At 35.6% G+C, this 24,499-nt stretch overlaps 1 protein-coding gene across 7 annotated transcripts in view; it reads left to right on the top strand.

Annotated features, from left to right (window-relative positions):
* LOC115210949 (AP-1 complex-associated regulatory protein-like) overlaps positions 1-24,499 on the top strand; it is a 295,023-nt gene that overhangs the window by 233,320 nt on the left and 37,204 nt on the right. For 5 of the 7 annotated variants that reach the window (XM_036501717.1, XM_029779746.2, XM_029779744.2 and 2 more), the window contains 3 exons: positions 5,899-5,995; positions 22,615-22,781; positions 23,953-24,035. In XM_036501717.1, coding sequence (XP_036357610.1) covers positions 5,899-5,995; positions 22,615-22,781; positions 23,953-24,035 — 347 coding nt within the window. The remainder of the gene's footprint in view (positions 1-5,898; positions 5,996-22,614; positions 22,782-23,952; positions 24,036-24,499) is intronic. The other 2 variants (XM_036501718.1, XM_029779743.2) reach the window with 1 other exon arrangement.

Raw genomic sequence — 24,499 nt, 5'->3', positions numbered from 1 at the left:
AGAAAGAAATACAACAGGCCTTACCTCGGCGAAATCAGCGGTCACTCTCACGAATTCAACACGTCTTGTCGCTCTGCGCTCTTTGCTGGAACTGACCACCCGTGCTTGCTAACCGCACGTACTTCCAGCCCATGCATCCCCCTTTCAGTCTTCCGCTGGCCCCTGAAAGCCTTACTTCCGCCCACCTCTTCTGTCATCCCCTCCACCAACATCACATAGCTTATCACAGCCCATAATACCACCAACACCACATTATGCCTTCCAGTTTTTGATAATGCTGAAAGACAAATTCTGCTTTTCTCTTGAAAATCACATAGAATTATTCCCTGTCAGCTTCTGTATTTTATTTAAACCAATTTCATCTGTGATATTCCTGCAACACATTTAATTAATACACGGTAAACAAATTTCATTGTTGAATGACCTTCTTTCAAGTCTCTTGAAATATTTTTTAACACTTCAACTTGATTTGGGCAGTTTCTATTTTTTCTTTCCTTGTTGAAAGTAACAACCAATTAAAACCATTTTACTGTATCTTTGTCATTTAGCCATTGTTGTTTGTTCTCCATCCCAATCTTAACTTTTTTCTCATTTATTTTACTCTAATACTATCACAACATTATAGTCTGCCGTGTCTTTTGATCGACATTTTCTGCTGTAATTGTGGTGGATATTTCAAACAAAATAGACATACTTCCTCTACTAGCAGCTGGATGATTCTCATTTACAAGCCATATCTCAACAGCTATGATATTTCCAAAAGACCATTAATACTTAATGAATTACAAAAATAACCAGCATTTCAAAATGTTTATGTTAGAAATTGGTTGGCACCAGCTGGTTATCATGGCTGGCTGCCTACTTATTTTTTGTATGTCTGGGAAAGTATATTACAATTAAAAAACTTTTGAAAATGTTCTGGATATAACCAGTTTGTGACTGGTATATACAATTAGATTATTCTTCTGTGGAATGGTTCAGTGATAAAGCATTTTTGTCAGTATTCTTGTGTTGACTGTTTTTCATTCAATTTATTTAGTAATAATTAGACAAGCTCTAGCATTGAGCTTAATCTATTTCCTCTCTTACTTATATCTCTCTGGGATATCTTGCTAGTTGTGTTTATATGGTTATTAATGTTCTTGATCAATTAACCCTTAGATTCCTGTATGACACAGTACCACTCAGGATTACATTGGTCAGCCAATCCTGAAATGCATGGTATCACAAAAATCATACTAATGTTGCTTACATTTATTTTGAAGGAAATGCAGAGCTCACTAATGTAAGGGAGTAAACTCTAATCCCTTCTGTATTGTAGAAAATCATTTCAATACTGAGACAACTTTCGACAGGATTGATAAGAATTGTCAATTCTAACCACTCACCTAAATAACTAAGACAGTTTACCAAATAAAGCATCTTCTTTTTAAGAAAGACATTACTATGTCTTTCTTTAAGTTGTGATTGTTTGACAAGTAACTTTGATTTGAAATTTTATGTTGGTATTAAAACAATTGTACTATGATAGTCATTATAGCCATTAAAACACATGTACAATGTGGTATTACTTTAACCATATCTTTTTGCGTAATATTGACTATCAAGGTCTTTTTTAAAACACAACTAAAGTTACTGAACATCTGTTTTACTATATTACTGTCACTCTACTGGTATCTAGAGTGTAATGTTTGGGATTGAGTTTTGATTCTTTGGAGAAATGACATCCAAAATACAAATTCATTATTAAATTTCTTGTCATAAATTCTCTTTAATCTAAAGTAAGAAATGTATTTGTGCATCACATATCCTGCAATCTCTCCCCGTTAGCTGTACTTCCTTACCAAAAGGATATCTACTGACTTTTTGGAATCTTGCTACCCACTTCTCTTCATTTAAGGTGTCTTTGTAAACAATACTCCAACAGAAATCTTTGACATTTTCACAAACACTCACACAAAAACCCTTAAAAAATTTTTAAACTCACCCTACCCTCCATTCCAACAGCTTTGCCTTTATATATCCATACATGTCAAGTCCAGAATTACTTCTGCAGAAATACTTCAAGTCAACAAGGCCATTAGCACTGGCAACATCACATTTATTACCTTCTCCATAGGGATCTCTCCTGATCTTCAAAAACCTGTTACAGTTCCATCCATTAGAAGGGCAACTTCTCAAGCTCATCCAACATCTGACCTGCTGCTCTCACTTCCAATGTTTCAAGGAAGATTGAAAGAAAGATTATCAGTTACCTTCTCCAACATCTTGTGTCTCTCTTTTCTTTTTAAGTGATAATTAGTTAGGCTTCTGTAGAAATGTGTAGATCTCTCTGACTTGCACTCTCAGTACTTCTTTGTCTTAAGGTTCAGTTATATTTCACTAACTTCCAACTTTCTAGCTGTTACTTCAATTAGTTTCTAAGCAGATAATATCACTCATCACCAATATGGCTTCCACGGAACTGGATCTAAGAAGGACTTGCTCCTCTACATTGCTTACAAGTGGTCAAAAGCCATCAAGAAGTTCAGCAAAATCAATGTAATTGCACTTCACATCAAGATTTCCTTTCCTCCTTCTTAACCTTCTACACCCAGACCTCATTCATTTGTGACGTTGATACTTCATGTTGAAATTGAACATAAAGCTGTATCAACCTGGATAGTCTTAGTGGAATTGAACAGTTCATGGGCATAGACTCTCTCCCTGACTTGGCTACAAAAAATGAAAACCACTGTATTTCACATCTTAAAATATATAATTGGCATTTCTTCTTTTAGTTGTCTTCTCATAATAATGTACTTTACCTGAGAGAAGCTCTACACTGTAATTCAACCTGCTAGAAATAACAACTAAACTTCATTCAATTCCCATTTTACTGTCTGTAAAAAAGAAGGACCTTTTGGATTAAGGTTGACCTAATTCAATTGAACAAAAGCAATGTTTTAATTACTTCTGAAGCACTTTGGCAGCATTCTAATATGCATGCTAGCTTCTTAATTAAGCTTAATTAGTTGTGACATAAGATATAAGGAGGAATGGTGTAATATTTCTTGTTAGGCCATGGCACATACATATTTGTCTACTTTAGCAGTGATTTGAGATTATTTAAGGAAATAAATTACAACTGCAGTTGATTAAAATGGAGACATTACAGAGTATGTGCACACTTAAACACATTGTTTTTCTGTTTAACATTGTAAAGATGTTACAGATAAAACAAATCTCAACAATGGCCAATAGTGTTTGATGGCCAACAGTTTATAAAGAGAAGAAACTATGAAGTGGTTTTGAGATAATAGAAATCTTTGTTTTCAACATTTCATTTTGCTACTGTATGTGTGTGGCTGTGTATGTACTTTATCTGTATCAGTGATATAATCTATTTGTCTCTCATTTTGTGTGTGTGTGTGTGTGTGTGTGTGTTTAAAAGTATAAATCAGGCTATGGTAAAAAAAGTTCACTTTGCAACCACATGGTTCTAGGTTTGCTTCCATTCAATGGCACCTTAAGCAAGTGTCTTCTACTCTAGCTTCAGAAGTTGAGCAAGCAAAAGAGTTGAATTTGATAAGATACAAATGTGCAGAACCATTCATCATCATCATCATCATCATTTAACGTCCGCTTTCCATGCTAGCATGGGTTGGACGGTTCAACTGGGGTCTGGGGAGCCCGAAGGCTGCACCAGGCCAGTCAGATCTGGCAGTGTTTCTACAGCTGGATGCCCTTCCTAACGCCAACCACTCCGAGAGTGTAGTGGGTGATTTTATGTGCGACCGACACAGGTGCCAGACGAGGCTGGCGAATGGCCATGCTCGGATGGTGTTTTTTATGTGCCACCGACACAGGTGCCAGACGAGGCTGGCAGATGACCACGCTCGGATGGTGTTTTTATGTTACAAAAATATATGTACATGCACACACACACGCACACATGTGCACACAGTATTTGTTTTAGACATCCACCTTTTTATACTCATGTGTGAAGCAAAATTCATTGAAGCATATATTTTACTGTCAAATTTTACGTTGTAATCCTTTCCTGTCATCAAACCTCACTGGTTTCCATGTAAAGTAATATTTCCCCATGGCTAGACATGTTTTCACGGAAGATTGGAAACAAAGGACACCACTTATAAGACAGTGACACTCATTGGCAATTATGATGCTGGTGCCACTTAAGAAGCACCTGTGCCAGTGGCACATGAAACAGCATCCAGCATACTGGAGAGGTACATCAGCAGAAATGTTGTGGTAACAACAAACAAGATGAGGACCCCTATCCATCTATTGTAAATAATATGAAATAAGGACCAGCCTAAAATGTGACCACATGAAACCTTTGCAGGCAGTGAGTGTCCCCACCAAAAATCCTCCCAGTATGGTTGCAATCCAGGGCACCAAAACATTGAACGAATAACAAAGTAAAACAGTCTTCTTTTATCATTTGTTTCAGTCATTGGACTGTGGGTCATACTGGGGCACCATCTTAAAGGGTTTAGTTGAACTAATTGACCCCAGTATTTAGTTGTTTTTTTTAAGCCTGTTACTTATTCTGTTGGTTTCTCTTGTCAAACCACTAAGTTACAGGGATATAAACAAACCAACACCAGTCACCCAGTGGTGGCAGGGGACAAACACAAACATAAAGACCCACATGTAAAGATATATTCACACACACACACACAAAATGGGTGTCTTTAATTTTCCATCTACCGACTCCACACACAAGGCTCTGGTTGACCCAGGGCTATAGAAGAAGAGAGTTGTCAAGGTGTCATACAGTGGAATTGAACCAGGAAACATGTGGTTGAGAAGCAAACTTTTTACCACTCAGTCACACATGCACCATGCATTCAGCAGTACAAACTGAATATTTACTTCTAGCAGGTTATGTACACGTGCATTATATGCACATTATAACTGCAACACTTCCGACTCAATATCAGTTGTAATTGTCTGTAGACCTTCGTTGAGGATTATCTAAAAGCACTTTGCAAACTGATAGATAAAAAGCAATCAAATTCTTGTTGAAATAATAACTACTTAAGTTGCTGAGACTTTGATGCAGACCAACAATTCCATCATCGATCGTTGTTGATCTAATATATATATTATCTCCGGTAATAGTAAATAAAAGAACTGATTAAAGAGAACATTTGGAATACACTTACTCTTTCGGGATTCTCAGTTTAGAAAAAGCTTTGAACTTTTAATAAATTTATTTTCATTAAAAATATGCTTTAAAATTTCGGTAATATTTTTGAAGTTATAATTACGTGAGCATCATCATCATCATCATTATGTTATTCTTCATCATTATTCCTTTTGAATATTAATAGATGTAAAAAAAAAATAATAAAATTTGCGACTTTGTACCTTTGAAAATGACAATTATAACTATTCTCTGAAGAATGGAATTATTTCTATTGAATCTAAGAATGAACTTATTTATATAGTTTAAATTTTTTTTTCCGTTTTGGTTTGTTTGTAAACTGTTTCAAGTATAATATGTAAACATCTTGTTGCTATCTAGTAGCATTTTATACCTATTGCATAATGTATCATTGAAACGATTCACTGTTCCTGGGTGAAGACCCAGCATTACTCCAGTCTGTATTTAGTGAATTACAATATTTAACCAGAATTATTGGCAGATCATGAAAGGCAAAAAAAAAAAAAAAAAAAAATTATAGTATCAGTCCAACACTGCTATTGTGTATGCTTCTCTGTCTTCAGCACATGTAGTGAATCTTTATTTATATTACAAGTAGTAAACATGTATACTTCATTAGATTCTTTCAATGTGTATATTTTTTTGTTTTTGTTTATATTATGCTTTTATTGTGCATTGTTTATGTTTTTGGTGTTTTATTTATCCAACCTGTCTATGTATAGGCCCCTGACTGACTTTGAGAAACAGCTTTTATCTGAGAAACACTATAGGGCTCTTGTTCACGAGCAAAAAAATATTGATGCTGAGATTGAAGCACAGGTAATGTTTTGGTGTGTTTTTACTTCACCAGGCTGTTCTGGTGCTTATGGTGGTGGGTTTTATGCTTTCTGCTTCTTTTTTTATTATCTTGCCTTCATTTTAATATTACTAACCTTATATGTATTTGTTTGTGTGTAAGTATATATATATATATATATATATATATAAACAAAATTAGATGTGCCAAATGAGTTGGTATTCTATAGAAAATAAAGGAATAGCTGTGAAAGCAGCTTAGAAGATAGGGTAAAATACCCTTAGAAGATGGAAAAAGTGGCTGGTTCTGCTGGAATTTGTAATGTACAGGGTTTGATTCTCTGTAGCAGCTTGCTGTCCACTTTTTCCATCTTCTTAAGGGTATTTACCCAATCCCCTAAGCTATTTTCACAGCTATTCTGCATTCAAAAATTCTTTTGTTTCCTGTAGAATATATATTTATATTTTCAAATATGAATATATATATATATATATATATATATATATATATATATATATATATATATATGTGAAAATTTGGTAATCCATGGGGACTAGTAGTTATATCCAGAATACAGAGTGAGAATACTCAAGCATTCCCGCTCAAAATAAAACTGTTAGTCACAGTGAGGTATTGACTTGTTTTTCCCAATATTCACAATAAATTGTTACTCTACAAATGTATTGAGTGCTTTCTTTCTGTAAGGTAGTTTTACATACATATAGATACGCACACACACAATCATGGCTTTTATTTACTAGTAATATATGAGTAATATAGGAAGTGATACTGATAAGTATTTTAGTCATTAAAATTCATTAAGGTAATTTCTTGTATATAGCAAAACTTATAATTGGTATAATTAACTGGTCATTTTAACTTGTGATTAATATAAGATATATTTATATATTCAAATATGAATATTATATATGTATGTATATATATATATATATATATATATATATATGTATGAAAGTTTGGTGACCCATAGAGACTAGTAGTTATATCCAGAATCAAGGTGGCGAGCTGGTAGAAACTTTAGCACGCCGGGCAAAATGCTTAGCGGTATTTCATCTGTCTTTAAGTTCTGAGTTCAAATTCGGCCAAGGTTGACTTTGCCTTTCATCCTTTTGGGGTTGATAAATTAAGTACCAGTTGCATAGTGGGGTCGATCTAATCGACTGGCCCCACTCCCCCCAAATTTCAGGCCTTGTGCCTAGAGTAGAAATGAATATAAGATATATAAATAATGTATGAAGGAATAAACTTTTAGTTATAACTTTCTCATCTTTTGCTTCTCTAGTAGAAATTGCATATTAAAAGATAGCTTGCCTTAACATTAAATAAAAGAAATATTTATATAGAAAAGAAAAGCAATTGCTTTGGATCATAAATAAATTTAAAACTTTCAGCTACTGACTACATTCATCTTCCAGGAAATAACCCAATTTTCTTAAAAGTAGCAGCAAAAATAATACGCTTGTAATTGAAATCTCTCTCTCTCTTTCTCTCTCTACCCTGTTTGTCTGTCTGTCTCTCTCTCCCTCTCTCTGTCTGTCTGTCTCTTTCTCTCTCTCTCTCTCTCTCTGTGCACGTGTGTCTTTTTTTTAGTTGAACTGGGGTAGATTTAACCCTGAATATTTAAATTTTTATTTTATGATGTGTTACATACTCATTTCTGATGCTCTTCTTTCTCACTTTGTAATCACGAAGCTAATTTTAAAGCAAGTGACAAGATTCCAGCGTATAAATATAGCTATTTAATTTGTTTCAGACACAGACTCTGTGTTATGTCTCTTTCCTGTGTATTTGTGTCTCTTTCTCACTGGAAAAAAAAATAAAAGAAGTAATGCGTAGATGTGATTGTTTGAATTGAAAGATACAAAGTTGAATTAAATATTTGCAGTCAGGACGTTCACCCTGTAGCTGCACTGCAATGATGTGTCTCTGATCAATTTTCCTGATAGGACAGCTAAAAAGATTCAGTGATAATCCAGGTAGACTATCAATGCAGCTGAAATTCTACTGCACTGTATCAATACAATGAACAATGCTGGTAGTTGATGCTAAGCATTTACCAGAATTAAATTCTAGTTCAGATAAAGCAAAGCTATTCATGGCTGAACATATCTGAATGAAGCACTTTTTATCTTTGGATTGTTAGTTCACTGTTGTTAATTTTGATGGTAATCTGATTTTATGTAATGCACCAAACAAATTGATTGGACAGTGAGTCAGTGATGCTGCCTCTGTGTTAAGTCACAGTCAGAGGATCAAGAAACTTAATAATCAGCCAACAGAACTCTTTTGAAAGACCCTCATATTCTTGATCTTTCTAGCTTGGCTGCTTCTTAATATCTAGTCTATTCAAGTAAAATGAATGATTGCAGTTTTTCCCCTTATGTTCAGAGCACAGGATTACATTAGATATACATGGAGAATCTGAATGGTAGACTAACTTGAGAAAAAGTAAATTATCTGAGTTGCAGTAGGCTGTAGTGCATCATAGCTATAAGCGTGTGATGGTTGAGATAGAGTCATGTGATTGTTGATGGGGGCGGGGCGATCATGTGATGGTAATTACAGTAAAGGTAGGTGGTTATCCTATGGATATGTACTGGTGGTGGAAAGTAGCTACTGTAGAGGTAAGATGGCAATGCTATGGATATGTGATGGTAGTAAATGGTGGCTAGCATTGTGGTAAAAGATAGTGGTATGGACATGATAGTAGTAAAATGAATGGTTGCCACAGTAGTTGGGGGTGATGGTGGTAGAGATGGTAGTGGATGGTAGCTACATAGGAGTAAGCAATAATGGAATTGATATGTGATGGTTGTGAACGATTCATGCAGCAGCAGGAGGTGATGGTAGTATGGACATGTGATGGTAGCAGATGGTAGCTCCAACAGAGTTAGGTGATGATAGCTACAGTAGCTGCAGATGATTGAAGGTATTATTATGTGCTGGTTTAAGATGGCAAGTTAGTAGAATCGTTAGTACATCAGGCAAAATGCTTAGCGGCATTTAATCTGTCCTTGCGTCCTGAGTTCAAATTCTGCTAAGGTCGACTTTGCCTTTCTTCCTTTCACAGTCAATAAATTAGGTACCAGTTGAGCACTGGGGTTGATGTAATTGACTATCCCCTCCCCAAAATTTCAGGCCTTGAGCTATAGTAGAAAGAATTATGTGCTGGTAATGGATGGTAGCCAGAGTAAAGGTAAGGTGATAGTAGTCATATTAATGAGAGGTGATGGTGGTATGGACATATAATGATAGTAGGTGTGGTAGTTAGTAGAGAGGTGTATGATAGGATGTCTACATGTGATAATAGTGATTGGTATTCTAGAAGTAGGTCATGATGGTATGAACATCGGAATAGATAATAAGAGCTATGTAAGATAGGGGAGTCTGAATGTTTCTATGGAAAGGTTATGTGGTATCAATGTTCTGCTATCAAGAAAACTTATGATTATATGCAATTTCCCATTGATTTTTGCTTTTAATACATGGATGATATTTTGTTTGGAAAACATGAAATCATTCCCATTTGAAGTGTTGCTATATATATTCCCAAACTGGCCATGATCAAGTGAACTTGTGGTCTATTGTATTCAACCCTAGACTACATTACTCACTGCACTTCTTTTTTTTAAAGACAGTAAGATGTGTTTAGAAGAGCTGTGGCTGCTATTTCTAGCAGGTAAGAGTGACACATGCTGTTGGTGGTTGATAACGGTGTTGGTCAAGTCTTTGAGCAGATGTTTGGCATGGAGGGTTAAGGTTGTCTGAAGCTTTCAATCAACATTTTATTTGTTGCTATTCCTGTCTTCATTGTGTGTTGTCCTGGTGTAATATTATATTAAAAAACATGGTTAAAAGAACTTGTCAGAGATTTGTTAAGTCTATTGAACTGCTCTAGTAACTGCATAGAACCTCTTTTGCTTGTGTTATTTGTGGTGCAGCAGATGTTACATGAGTGAATTACTGGCCCGAAAGTTATATGTTACTTGTTATTGTTAATAATTTCGGTGATTCTTGTTAAGTATTTTGGTAAAGTCTGCTTCTCTATTAGATTTGTTGGCTGTTAACCATTTCTGTAGTTAAGTATTGAATCACTAAGTTGAACTAACGGTCCTTATATTCATTCTAACTTCGTTGCCTGAATTGATTCCAAAACAGGTTCCTTTCTCTTCGTTATCTAACATTAGCTGTTCAAACATCTTATTTTTTTTGTTTTTTAAATCTCTTGTTTTTGTTAATGTTTTACAGAATAACAACAATAATTTAGCTGATATTTACCATCATTGCTTTGCTCTGTTCTGGAACAGTTTACTCTTGGTTTGATTTTGAATTTAGTCAAAGCCATTGAACTGTCACAAAATATTTTAGTATAGTCACCAGACATTTAGTAAATATTTGCCAATCTTTAATGGCATGTTTTTTTTCTTATCACATTTCTTACATTTCTTATAAATTTGGCTTATATAGCTTAACATATAGTGTAATCTCTGACATCATGGAGCTGTAGCAATGAGTTCAATTCTATCTGCAAAAGAGTTTTTTTTAGTTGAGATGGAATCTTATAATAATGTTAGATTACAGCATAACAATTTCATTTCATTCTTCTTCATTAGTGAAATGTTATAATTTCATTTTAATATAGACTAATTCTCTCTCTTACATTCTACTCAATAACGGTTGGGAACATTATCTAATAACCTGGTTGATCTTTAAAGATTTGTCTTCCATCCCCATCAATCTTATGATTTCTGTATAAACTTTTTCTATTTCTAATCCAGTCCTTGCCATATTCTGTCGTCTACATGATGTTTTTGTTTTTTCCTTCACAATTTGCTTCCAAAACATCATTTTAAACTACTATCCTTCATGGTTATTGAATGTGAGAAGAGATCATATATTATTCTAATCTCTGTTAGAATTCATATGCTTATGCAGCATGACTGATTTATTGTTGAAGCATTGTTGTGATATTTTCTCTGATAGCTTCTATCATGATAGAGGTCAATTCTGTCACATCGTTTCTTATCACGCACTGTTAATACCAATACCTATTACATCATTCAGTTGTCTTTCCTCTTCTATTAACCTTACTACACAAACTGTTGCTCCTTTCAACTGACCCAACCTCTATTGCATCCACTTAAATACATATCTCATGCATGTTTGACTTTCATTTGCTGCACCTGGTCCTGCAAACACTGTTCAATTCTTCCACTCTCTGATATCTTCCTTCTTCACTATCTTTCCACTAACTCTAAGCTCACAGCAATCCAGACTAAACATTAACTACCAATTTCACACAACTTTTTCAAACTAAGTCCCATATCATGTTTTCCTTTCCTCCTCAAATGAATATTCATTAACCCTTTAGCATTCAGATTGCTGTATCAAATGTAATGTTAATTTATTAACTTTGTTTTGGATCAATCTTTTACTCTTTTACTTGTTTCAGTCATTTTGACTGTGGCCATGCTGGAGCACCGCCTTTAGTTGAGCAAATCGACCCTAGGACTTATTTTTTATAAGCCTAATACTTATTCTATCGGTCTCTTTTGCCAAACCGCTAAATTACAGGGACGTAAACACACCAGCATCGGTTGTCAAGGGACAAACACAGACACACAAACATATACACACACACACACACACACACATATATATACATATATACGACGGGCTTCTTTCAGTTTCCATCTACCAAATCCACTCACAAGGCTTTGGTCAGCTCGAGGCTATAGTAGAAGACACTTGCCCAAGGTGCCACGCAGTGGGAATGAACCCAGAACCATGTGGTTGGGAAGCAAGCTACTTACCACACAGCCACTCCTGCGCTCCATGCATTATCTTGTAATTTTGAGATTTTGATGATGTGGTTACTTATTTTTAGAATGACACTGTAGCGTAGGTGAAATGGGCCAGATCGTGACAGTTTGAGCAGAAAAAATGTTAGAATATTTGGGCTGGATATGGCCAGTTTAAATGCTAAAGGATTAAATGACCTTATTTGTTGTTACTAATAAAACCATTTCCCATAACACTTTTTTTTACTTCTCCATCTTGATTATTTTATTTTTATACTTGTTGTATTATTTTAATAAGTTTCTATAATATTTTAATTACATTATTTTAACAAAGTTATGATTTATAAATATAGTTTTGAATATTTTTGTAAATGCTTAATGAATTTGAAAATTAAATATTAATCAGCATCAAATATTTATTAAAGTTTTACAATGTTTTAATTAATTTCTTTTTGGGGTGATGGTTTCTGAAATGTATTTTTCTTTAATCTGCTTGTCCTAGAGGACAGATGTGTAGTAGAGGTAGGCAAAATTAGGTTTGCTTCTATAAAATACTTGCTATGGAACAATAGGATTTCACCACTCCTTTATTTAGTTTAGCTAAGTGTCAGCCCCTCAAAGATAATATCTACATTATGTTCAACCCTTTAAGAACTTATTAAGATATAGACATTTTAACTTTTCACAGGTAAATATGACAGTATGAGAAAGGAGACACGTTGGCATATATACCTACAATGATATAATGACTTAATTCAAAAGATTCATATTTTATACTGCTCTTTGACCAGCATGGTACACCCACACATACACACACATGTAATGCTTGTATGCATACATTACACATGTAGTATTACCAAAGGAGGCCTTTTAAAAGCTACTTGTAACACACTTACTACACAGAGGAGCATTAGTATGTGCAATGATCTTAATTTCCCTGTTGGGGAATATCAAAACAGATATGGTGATACATTTAAAGAAATTATGTTCAAGGCACCAGAATGAAGTGAAGATGAGATTCCTGAAATTTCGTGATGTTTTTGATCATGAAATAGTTCCATGGTAGGGATTAAACCAAGAGAAAAATGTACCAAAGTATATAGTTCTATCAAAAATATATAACCACTTATTGATTTGTTTTGGAGTCCACTGATTAGAATAAATTAGCTTTGAGATAATCTTTGCTAGATAATATGCCAGCACTTTGTATACATCATAAATTTGAGCCAACGATAAAACCCACTATGTGGTCACCAGTCCTGTGAGAAAGAGCAGCCAAATCTACATATCACACCTTACCATCTTCAAAACAAAAAAGAATGTATTGAATAATGTAATTCTAGACACACTATGCATGAAAAATGTAAACAGGATGGTCATGGCTGGAATGCATTTGATCATATGTCTGCTTGACTAAGAATAACCTGCAGACTAAGTAACAAGAACAATGCATAATTGTCGTGTTTATTTGAATTCGCTTTTATTATTAGCATCATCGTATTACTGAAGACTTGGTGTTTTGATACACTTTATTACAAGTTAAGATCTGAAAGATATTCTGTCCGGATGTAAAGACATTGTCAAATAAACAGATACATTTGAATATATTATATAAATTGTATGAAACGAAGTCTATGAGCTGCTTAGATAGCTCATTAAATTTAGTATAGTTTACAAATTTAGATAAATTTCTGCACCATTAAATACCGTTGATAGTTTCTGTAACCTAGATGATCTATGTAATGGACTGGCGTGGCTGTAGTGAAAGTACCGTAGCTCGAGCAAAGAAGTGGGTAGCAAAGTTCAAGAAGCAGTTAACAACAAAGGCCCCCCCACCCACCTTCCTCTCTGTCTGTAAGAAATATATTACATGTTATTGAAACATGAATATTAAATGTGAAAGATCTGTGGGCCATGAATGGAAATGAGTGAAGCATGATTTGTCAGTTGCAAATGCTATCATCATCATCATCACCATCACCATCATCATCACCATCACCATCATCATCATCATCATCATTTAATGTCCACTTTCCCATGCTTGCATGAGGCAGGTGGAATTTTTTGAGCTAGATTTCCTACAACCGAATACCCCTCTTGCCTGTTACCAACTTTCGCTTATTTCCAAGCAAGATATTATTTTCTCATAGCTAGATGTTTTTTGCACAGAAATCTGGGAATCGAGATTATTTCTTGCATGATTCTGATGACTTTTTACACCCATCATGAGATGTGTAGATAAGGGTATGTGCAAACATACATGGACACATACATACATATATGTGCACAAACACACACGTACAGTAGGCTTCTTTCAGTTTCCATCTACCAAGTCCATTCACAAGGCTTTGGTCAGCCTAAGGCTATAGAAGAAGACAGTTACCCAAGATGCTGTGCAGTAGGACTGAACCCAAGACCACATAGTGGGGCATCAGGTGTACTGTTGGCAAATTTCAGGAAGAATGGAAGTTTTGAAGGATGTAGTGTCTTGACAGCTAACAACTGATGCAGGTAGTTTGTCCCATGGTTCAGCAATTCTGAGCATGGAAAAATGCTTCCGAAAGTTATGAATACTGTGTTGTTTTTTGATTTTATAAGCATGTCCATGAGTGTTAGACATATGGAATTCAAAAAGGTGCCCAAAGTTGTTGTTGGGAAGATGGTAGATAATCTTACCAGTGTCTACCATGTCAACTGCCAGTTGTCAGAGCTTTAATGCCCAGGGAAGCAAAATGTTCAGAGTATGGTAGATGCCTGATGGTGGGTATTCATCTGGTTGCACATTTCTGAACATGGATAAATAGATTCTAAAATGTCTCTTTGATAATTTCTTAGTATGTAATTTGTTGTTGTGGTTTAACCCTTTCGTTACCAAACCAGCTGAAACTGGCTCTGGCTCTGAGTACAAATGTCTTGTTTTCATAAGTTTTGAATTAAAATCTTCTACCAAACCTTAGTCACAATTTATGTTCCTAAAACTAAGCTTAATGATAACTAAGTTATTTGACTAAATTCTTCGTTATATTTAAAGTAATTGAAAGAAACACAGAGCATCTCAAAATAGATACAGTAACAAAAGGGTTAACCTCAGATTAGCCCCAGTAGGGCAGACCGATGATCAAATGTATTCCAGTCATGACAACTTCATCTTATTTTCTCAGACTATACTATTCAATGTTACCTTTCATTTTTTTAAATGGTAGAGTGTGATTTAAGGAATAGATGTTCTCCAGTTAGTTTAATGATGTATGATAGTATTGATGTTTTAAGAAAATTCTTGTCTCTTTGAAAAAACAACTTTTTTCTATAGAAAGTTCTTCAGAAATACTGCAAAGTCTTCTGAAATTCTATTGACTCAAGATGATCAGATATTTTTATCTACATCTACTTAACTCATTAAAATGGAACCTACTGCGATGAATACAATCTCAAGAATATTCTAGAACATATAATAATACATTTGTTACAATGTGAAGTATCTTGAGACAGCTTGTAGGAAATATATTGATTACTTAGAATCTGTGTGTGTGTGTGTGTGTGTGTGTGTTGATTATATATCAAAATATAAGATGTTTGTAAAGTAACTCCAACTAAAACTCATATAATCATTGTCATCATCACAATTATCAGTACCAGCATTTCATCATCTCTCTCCACATCTGCTGTGTCATCTGTTATAGGTGTCCTCTCTATTTCTATTTTCTATTCCATACCATTACTATAAATGACTTCTGTCTATTGGCAGGCGTTGCTGAATGAATGAGATATTTGCTTTTGCAATCATTTATTCCCAGGTTTTATCCTTCTGCCTGGCATCTTGAGCAAGTCTCTTTACCACAACCTAAAGTCAGGTTTTATCCTTCTGCCTGGCATCTTGAGCAAGTATCTTTACTACAACCTGAGGTCAACTCAAACTTTGTGAATGAAATTAGGTAGATAAAAGTCCATCAGATGCATTGTACCAGTTCTTCAATGGTCCAAATTTGTCACTTATTGTATCATGTTGATTTGGCTTGAGAATTACATTACACATGTCTGTGGAATATTCAACCACTCACATAAACATTTATTTAACAAATCAGAGACTAAGTTGATCCCACAGGTGAATACTCGTTATTGAAACTGATGGAGGATCACTCATTGGCAGGCAAAAGAGTTGCTATTATTTTCCACCAGCATCACTACCAACATGGTCATTTTCATCACAGTTTACATCCCTTTAATATCATAATGATTTTCCCCCTTCTTGTGTTCCTTATTAATTGCATCAAGATCAGTATATTTCTGGTACTTATTTGATTAATACCCTGTCCATAAGCAGTTATTCATTCAAGGAATTGTGAACTCCAGAGCTAGCTTTTATCATTGTCATATTTTCCAATCTTTCTCCTCTACCTTCTTTGGAAGTACAGTTTATCCCATTCTCAAGAAAGCAACTTCTCTAATTCTGCTATTTACTGATCATTTACTCTTACTTCCACCTCAGTGGTAACAAAACAATTATCTCCTCCATCATGAATTTGAATCATTCTCCCACCTCAATGACCACCAGTGTCTGTCCTCTGTTTCCACAGAGATAGATACACTGGAGACTTGTTCATACATACTCATTTAGGAAAGTCAACAAAAACATTATCAAACTTGACATCAGTAAACTGTGTCTGATTGGAATAAGAGTCTCATAGCTAAGCTAATCTGCCTATGGGTTCCATCCATCATTTATGTCGAGTTTAAATGTTTCCTTGAACTGCTTCTTTGTTCTGTGTGCTGCCAGTGCTTTTTCTCACTGCATTACCCCACCCCTACTTTTCCTCTGTAAATTAACAAACCTTGATGTCACTTCAAACAACACATACTCCTGTGTATAAATTACCACCATCACTCTTCCTTAGACTTCTGCACAAAGGTGTCTTCCACACACAACTTGCACTGACTTCATGAACTTAGTGGTTGAGATATAGTTTTAACAATATTATATATGTCAACATATATAATATAAGGCAGCACGCCAGGCAAAATACTTGGCATCATTTTACCTGTTGCTATGTTCTGAGTTCAAATTCCACCAATGAGTGAAGCATGATTTGTCAGTTGCAAATGCTATCATCATCATCATCATCATCATCACCATCATCATCACCATCATCATCATCATCATCATCACCATCACCATCATCACCATCATCGTCATCATCATCACCATCACCATCATCATCATCATTTAATGTCCACTTGCCCATGCTTGCATGGGTCAGGTGGAATTTTTTTTTTTGCCTTTCATCCTTTCAGGATCGATAAATTAAGTACCAGTTGAGTACTGGGGTTGATGTAATCAACTTAACCATAGGTGCAGGATGGCTGTGTGATAAGTAGCTTGCTTACCAACCACATGGTTCTAGGTTCAGTTCCACTGCATGGAACTTTGGGCAAGTGTCTTCTACTATACCTTTGGGCCAACCAAAGCTTTTGTTAGACGGAAACTGAAAGAAACCCATTGTATATATGTATGTGTTTGTGTGTCTGTGTATGTTCCTCACCATTGCTTGACAACCACTGTTGGTGTGTTTACATCCCTGTAACTTAGTAGTTCAGCAAAAGAGACCGATAGGATAAGTACCAGGCTTACAAAGAATAAGTCCTGGGGTCAATTTCTTCAACTAAAGGTAATGCTCCAGCATGGCTGCAGTCAAATGACTGAAACAAATAAAAGAATATGGAATCTTCAGACATTGTGAGGTTTGGCCTCTGTAGGGATTTGGAAGGTTTTAAGTGTGCATTGTTTATGAACAGTAATCTTAGAAACATCAATAAGGACAAAGCAGTCTTGTCTCTTTCAACAACATAAGCATACACTCACTACACATGTGAAACGTGTGTTGTACCATGCAGCCTCTCTAGTCATGAATGACACTCAACAAAACCTTCAAAGTCACTACAGATGCCAGACCTCACAGCATCTCATGATTTTTCATGATGACATATATGAAAAGAATCACAGATCCTTCCTGAACCATTGGCTCATAAGGCTGGTTTCCCAGTTTCTGTGGTGCGTCTATATTCTCCACTGCATGGGACACTGGTCCATCACAGGATAACTCATTTTTTCCAGCTGAGTGGACTGGACTAATGTGAAATGAAGGGTTCTGCTCAAGAACCTTTCATTTCACATTAGTCCAGTCAAGGACACAATACATTGCCCGATCCAAGAACTGAAACAACACTCTTATGACCACGAACACAACACCCTAACCACTAAGCCATGTGCCTCTATGATGACTTATATAATATTACTAAAACTCCTTTTCAGAAATCATTTCAACTCAGATCAATTGCTAACCATCTGCTTGGTTCAAGTAAGGACCATACTGGAATACTGTTCACATTTCTGTGACGGTATTGTTTTCTGCACGAGCTGGCAGAAACATTAGCGCGTCAGGCGAAATGCTTAGCAGTATTTCGTCTGCCGCTACATTCTGAGTTCAAATTCCGCCGAGGTCGACTTTGCCTTTCATCCTTTCGGGGTCGATTAAATAAGTACCAGTTACGCACTGGGGTCAATATAATCAGCTTAATCCGTTTGTCTATCCTTGTTTGTCCTCTCTGTGTTTAGCCCCTTGTGGGTAGTAAAGAAATAGGTATTGTTTTCTGCACACTCAAACCTAGACTGCATCCACAAATGAGTCATCCGGCTGATTGGTAAAGATTTACTCACTACCACGTTCAGACCACAAATGTACTGTTTCTTCTTTCATCTACTACTACTATCACTACTTCTCCTGAACTAGCCAACTCTATATCATCTCTAACCTGGCCCACCCAGCCATTGACTATTCTCTGCTCATGTCTGGCCTATTACTCACCTGCTCCTGCACTAAAATCTTTGTAATTACTATCTATATATGGCATGTTCTGAATTCTCTTTTCAACCTCTCTCTCTCTCTCTCTCTCTCTCTCTCTCTCTCTCTCTCTCTCTCTTTCTTTCTCTCTCTCTCTCTCTCCCCCCTATTATTGCATGCATGTATGATTCAAAATCTTATGCTCTAACTCTTGGATGCATGTTCAACTCATCCGTTCTTTACATATATTGAATAGGAGTTATGCACACATACATTTACACACATAGACACACGCACACACACATGCACACATTCCAATTTAGAAAATATCTCAACCATATTCTATAGATATAGTGTCAGGTAGATTCAGTAATAAACTTTTCCCCTTGACCTTGGGCTATGAATCAATAATTATCGTCTGCCATTCTTCCAACACATTGTTCACTCCATTAACATGTTGTTCACTCTTCTGCTATTAGCTTTTACTCTCATTTTAATGTCTATTGTTGTTAACACTCTTTTAAAGATTCCTTTTCTTCACACATCATTGATCTAACTCGAATCCACCTCAATTCACCTACCAACCCTTCTGCTGTAAACATCCCCGCCTTACTCTGACCAACTCCTCCTGTCCTCCACATTGTGTTTCAATTAGTATTAAAACTTTCATGTGAAACTCAACATTACAAAAAAAAAAAGAAAAAAAAAAAGAAAAAAAAGCCCAAAAAAACCCGACACATCTTCTCATCTGACAATGGAACTACAATTTCAATTGGGGAAGTCAATAGTTTGAAAATTAACTCAGTTTTGTCTGTTGCTTCATTTTGATTTGTAATTTTTTTTTTTTGTTAGTATATTTATCTCTCTACATAAACTATTCTTCTGTTCATATGATTTATTACTGAAGCATGATTAAACTGATATTTTATTCCCAGCTCCTCTTCCCCACATTTTTTGCTTACTTCTTTCTACCATTCTTTAAAACAAAATTCAAATGCAAACCACTGAAGGAGTCTCTATATACATCATTGCTTACCAGTTAGAAATAGCAACTACATCCCCTTAAATCACACTCCACTGTCTTAGAAAAGAGCATGTTGTATTATGTTGTTCTAGATTCAACACACATAGGACAGACTGGATAGTCATGTCTGAAATGCTTCTGATTATGGGTCTGTTCAGGCTGACCTTAGCCTAAACAGCAGCAACAAACTTCAAGTAAGTGTATCTCTATGTGGTTGTGTGACCAACTAGAAATAACAGCCAAATTTTCCTTAGATCATATCTTATCATTTTGAAGATATTATGAGGTGGTATCAAAAGGTTCCTGGACTAGTTAGTTTAATAAAAAGAAAATAGCTTATTTACCTAAATTTTAACCTACTCTTTGAAATAGTTACTTTGTGCAGCAAAATTTTGGTCCCAGTGTTCCTACCACTTTAAGAATCTGGCCAGGAAGTTGTCTTCCGTAAGTGAGTTGAGGACCCTCTGCAATTTGCTCTGGAGCTCGGCAACACTGTTAAAACAGTGACCTCTAGGCTGCATTTTCATCTTGGGGAAGAGATAGAAATCTGCAGGGGCTAAATCCGGTGAATAGGGGTGGGCGCAGAAGTGATATCATGTTGTTTTTGGCGAGTGAGGAGAGTTTGGTGACAAGGTGCATTATCATCATGAAAAATCCAATTTTTTGCACTCCACAGATTTGGTCACTTTCAACAAATGTCTTTTTTCAAACACTTCCAAACATTACAGTAGAACTCTCAATTGACAGTCTGGCCTTGGGGGATGAATTCTTGATGCACAATACTACATTTCCAGTGGTGACGCACATGGCAGATCTTTCAGATCACTCATTGTCTTCCAGGAATGTTCTTCCACTTTTAAAGTACTCATGCCATTTGAAACATTGCGTACAACCCATTGCTTCATTGCCATAAGCCTGCTGGAGCATGCTCAAAGTCTCTGTAGCAGACTTCCCAAGTTTAATTCAAAATTTCACGTTTGCCCTTTCTTCCTATCCATTACAAAATCACAGACTACAGCATACACGTGATCAGGAAAACACAAATTTCACAATTTGTGAAGTAAACACAGTGATATCACTCAGCACACTGCCTCATGAAGGGCACTGCTAGCTCTCACTGCACATGCAGCCATGTGCTACCATCTGGTTGGTGCTCTACAGAGCTAGTCCAGGAACTGAGACTACATTAAGATAAAGATCATTCCCAAGACATCTAGATCTAGTTTCTTGGTTTCTATGGCACATACATTCTCTCCTGAATGGGATGCCAACCCATTGCAGGATTACTCATTTTTGCCAGCTGATTGAACTGGAGCAATGGAAAATGGAGTGTTTTACTCAAGACCATGTCACCAGGTTGAGGATTTGAAACCACCATTTTACAATCATGAGTCTAACACTCTAAGCACTAAACTACTTGCCTCCACAAGATTACATTAGGTAATATATGTACATGATATCTTTTGCCAGCATCAGTTGTTAGTTGTCGGAGCACTGCATCCTTCAAAACTTCCATGCTTCCTGAGATTCGCCAACACTACACCTGATATTCTCTCCTCCATACACACGCAAACATGTATCTGACTCATACACTGTTCACTTCCCAGACATTTGCACATTACTGCATATGCTTTATACGCACTTTTGACAATTGTGGTGCACCTGAGCACTGTATACAATAATTTCATTATTATTATTATATTTAAAATTGAATGAATTAGGCTGGAAAGTTTTTGATCTTAGATCAACTCAATCAAACTTAAACTTCTGTCTACAATATTTCTTTATGGTTTAGTTGTTTTATTTTATCTAATTTGATATCTTACTGACCTTTGTCCAAATTCTGCCAAGGTCAACTTTCCATTTCATCCTAACCAAAGATCTTAAAAAGAAGTACTAGTAAAATAGTGGGGTTGATTTAATTGACCATACTTCTCTGAAACATCACTGACGATGGCGATATTTGTTTTGTGATTGGTCACTTTATTTAATTTAGTTTGATATTTTAGTGTCCTGAGTTCAAAATCCTGCTATTGTTCACTAGGTTTCATGCCATTCTATTTCGTGAAATAGATACCAGTAATATTTGGAGGTTAATGTAATCAATCATTCCCTACTTTTATAAGTGAATTACTATGGTATTGGATAACTAGTTGAGGGGGTCAACAGTTCTTATTGTATCAGAGCTTTTCACTATTTTTATTGTTCAGTCCACCACAACCATGCTGGAGTAGATACTCTTATAAGCAGCATGAGCACTGTATATTTAGCAGTTTCCTTAGTTTGCAGAGTAACACAAAAACTCACTGCATTGCATTCATACCTGAAAATACTGTAAGTATATCACCTACAATTCACCAGATGTCCTAGTTATAAGGTCACCAAATGTGCTTGTTACAAGGTCACCAAAAGTGCCATTTATAGGGTCTCTGGATATGCCATTTACAGGATCCCTAGATGTATCGCTTACTGGGATCACAAGAAGTGTCATGTAAAGGACCACCAGATGTACCATTTTCTGTTGTATATAACTTAGTGATGATCCATTATATATAAATTACACATGTTGACTGTTTTATTAGTTACATATATATTTGTTATGTTCAGTATTATTTACTGTTACCTTTGTTACACTCAGTAATACAGACTTTTACATTGATTATACTCGGTATTACATAATGTTGCATCTGTTAAACTCATTATAGGCTTCTGTATCTGTTGTTCTGTTATTCTCAGTGTTAGACTTTTATTTCTGTTTTAATTACTGAATATTTTATTTAATTATGATTTCTGTCTCTTACGCTCACTTCTTGTATGATATATGTTATATCTACTATTTACTACACATTTTGGTATGTATCGGTATTATTTATAGCTAATGAGGAGACAGTTGTATTCAAAGCTAGATGTTCAATAATGTCTACAATCAATCATTATTCTAATTTTGTTTGTCTCATTAGCTTGCCAAACAAGAGGAGGAGTTGCGTATGGAAGAGGAAGCTTACTATGAAGCTAGAAGAGAGGCTGCACGGATAGTACGGCTTCAGCGTATTGCTAAGGAACAACAAGCTACTAAAACTCACACGGACCGTTCCTGGTTAGGGGATAACGAAAATGACTGGGACGTGTAAGTATACCTTAGTTTAATATGTGGAACTGTTGTTTTAATGTTGCTTAACCCTTTAGCATTTAAACCGGCCATATCCGGCCAAAAGTATTCTGCCTGTTTTATGGTCAAACTGGCTAGATCTGGTCTCTCACACCAACCCTACAATGTCGTTTTAAAAATTAACAGCTACCTCATCAAAATCTCATAGCTACAAGATAATGCGTGATTAGTTCAAAACAATGTGGATAAAAAAGGATTAATTTTGGCAGAATAATGTGAACACTAAAGGGTTAAATGTCTGCATCTCAATAACTTGTAATTCTATGTTTGTAGGAAAATGTCTTACACAGCACGTACCTAACCGACATCAACTACCTTTCCCATTGTGTCTTTATCATAGAACACTTAAAGGAAGCAGTAGATAGACAGAAGTGATAGTTCAACAGACTTGATTTAATGTTCCGTCAAGGTTAACTTAGTCTTTCGTTCTCATGAAATCAATAAAATAAAGTACCACTCAGGTATTAGGAAACAACATAATCACCTATACACTTCTTTCCATATTTGTTGATTTGTGTTTATGTCAGAAATCAGAGGATTGTTTTAAAGTAAACTTCTGTCATGTATTAAAGAACCATATTATTAAACAGAACACTCGTTATTTTACCCATCTTTTAGTCAGTGGATCTCTCTAAGACATGTTAGAGAAAAGGTTTCTCTCACATTGTCACTTTTCTGCCGCAGTAATACTTTTCCAAGGATCATAATTAACTTAGATTCCCTGATTATAGCTTAATAGATTACTTGGATCATCTAACCATTGTGCTAAATAGCTTATAAGCTACATGATCCCTTTAGATCCTATGATTAAAACAGCTCTATTGAACTATAGAACCAAACGGAGTAGATAAAACTGGTCTGTCTTAGTGGCATGTAAAAGCACCCGTCACACTCTCAGAGGGGTTGGCATTAGGAAGGGCATCCAATCATAGAAACCATGCCAAATCGGACTGGAGTCTGGTGCAGCCCCTCAGTTTACCAGCCTTGGTCAAACCATCCAACCCATACCAGCATGGACAATGAACATTAAGTGATGATGACAACGACTACGACGATCTACTAGCTTATTGAAACTAACTGCTAACTTTTCCTATTTCTTTCTGTATTTTTCATTTTTTTTTCCATTTAGAGCCGGAGGTGAAGATGATTTCGAAATGTTCCTGGCTAGTGTGAAAGCTCGGTCTCTGTCAGCAAGGACACAGTTACGTCAAGGTAAGCTACAACTATATATATATCAGTTTATATATTATTACAACTTAAAATATGAAGCTTATATTGCACTGCTTTAAATTAATTGCATTGAGAATTTCTTGTCTTCAAATTATATTCTAAACTAAATCATTGCCTCATTCATGCTATCTCTATGAAACCAGACTATATTGTCTCACTACTTAGGAAATATATTAAAAGGTTTAGTGGCAACACATTTACTTTTATTACATAAACAGTAGCTCAAGAAGGATAGACACAGCACAAGAAGACTAGACACATGCATTTTCTTAATTAAATTTTAACTGGTTAATAGGTTATTGACCATTCCATTATCATCATTAGTGTCCTCAGCGTATACGAGGTCTAATCAATAAGTATCTGAACTGTTGCCATAGAAGTGAAGCTAAAGCATCAAGAGTGAAGTTGCTTGGCACAAATTGACCTGGGACTCTGTTGTGCATGCT

This window comes from Octopus sinensis, linkage group LG4 (genome assembly GCF_006345805.1).
Source record: "Octopus sinensis linkage group LG4, ASM634580v1, whole genome shotgun sequence".
Taxonomy (NCBI): domain Eukaryota; kingdom Metazoa; phylum Mollusca; class Cephalopoda; order Octopoda; family Octopodidae; genus Octopus; species Octopus sinensis.
Note: the sequence above shows the minus strand (reverse complement) of the source record. Positions and strands in the feature narration are given on the sequence as shown.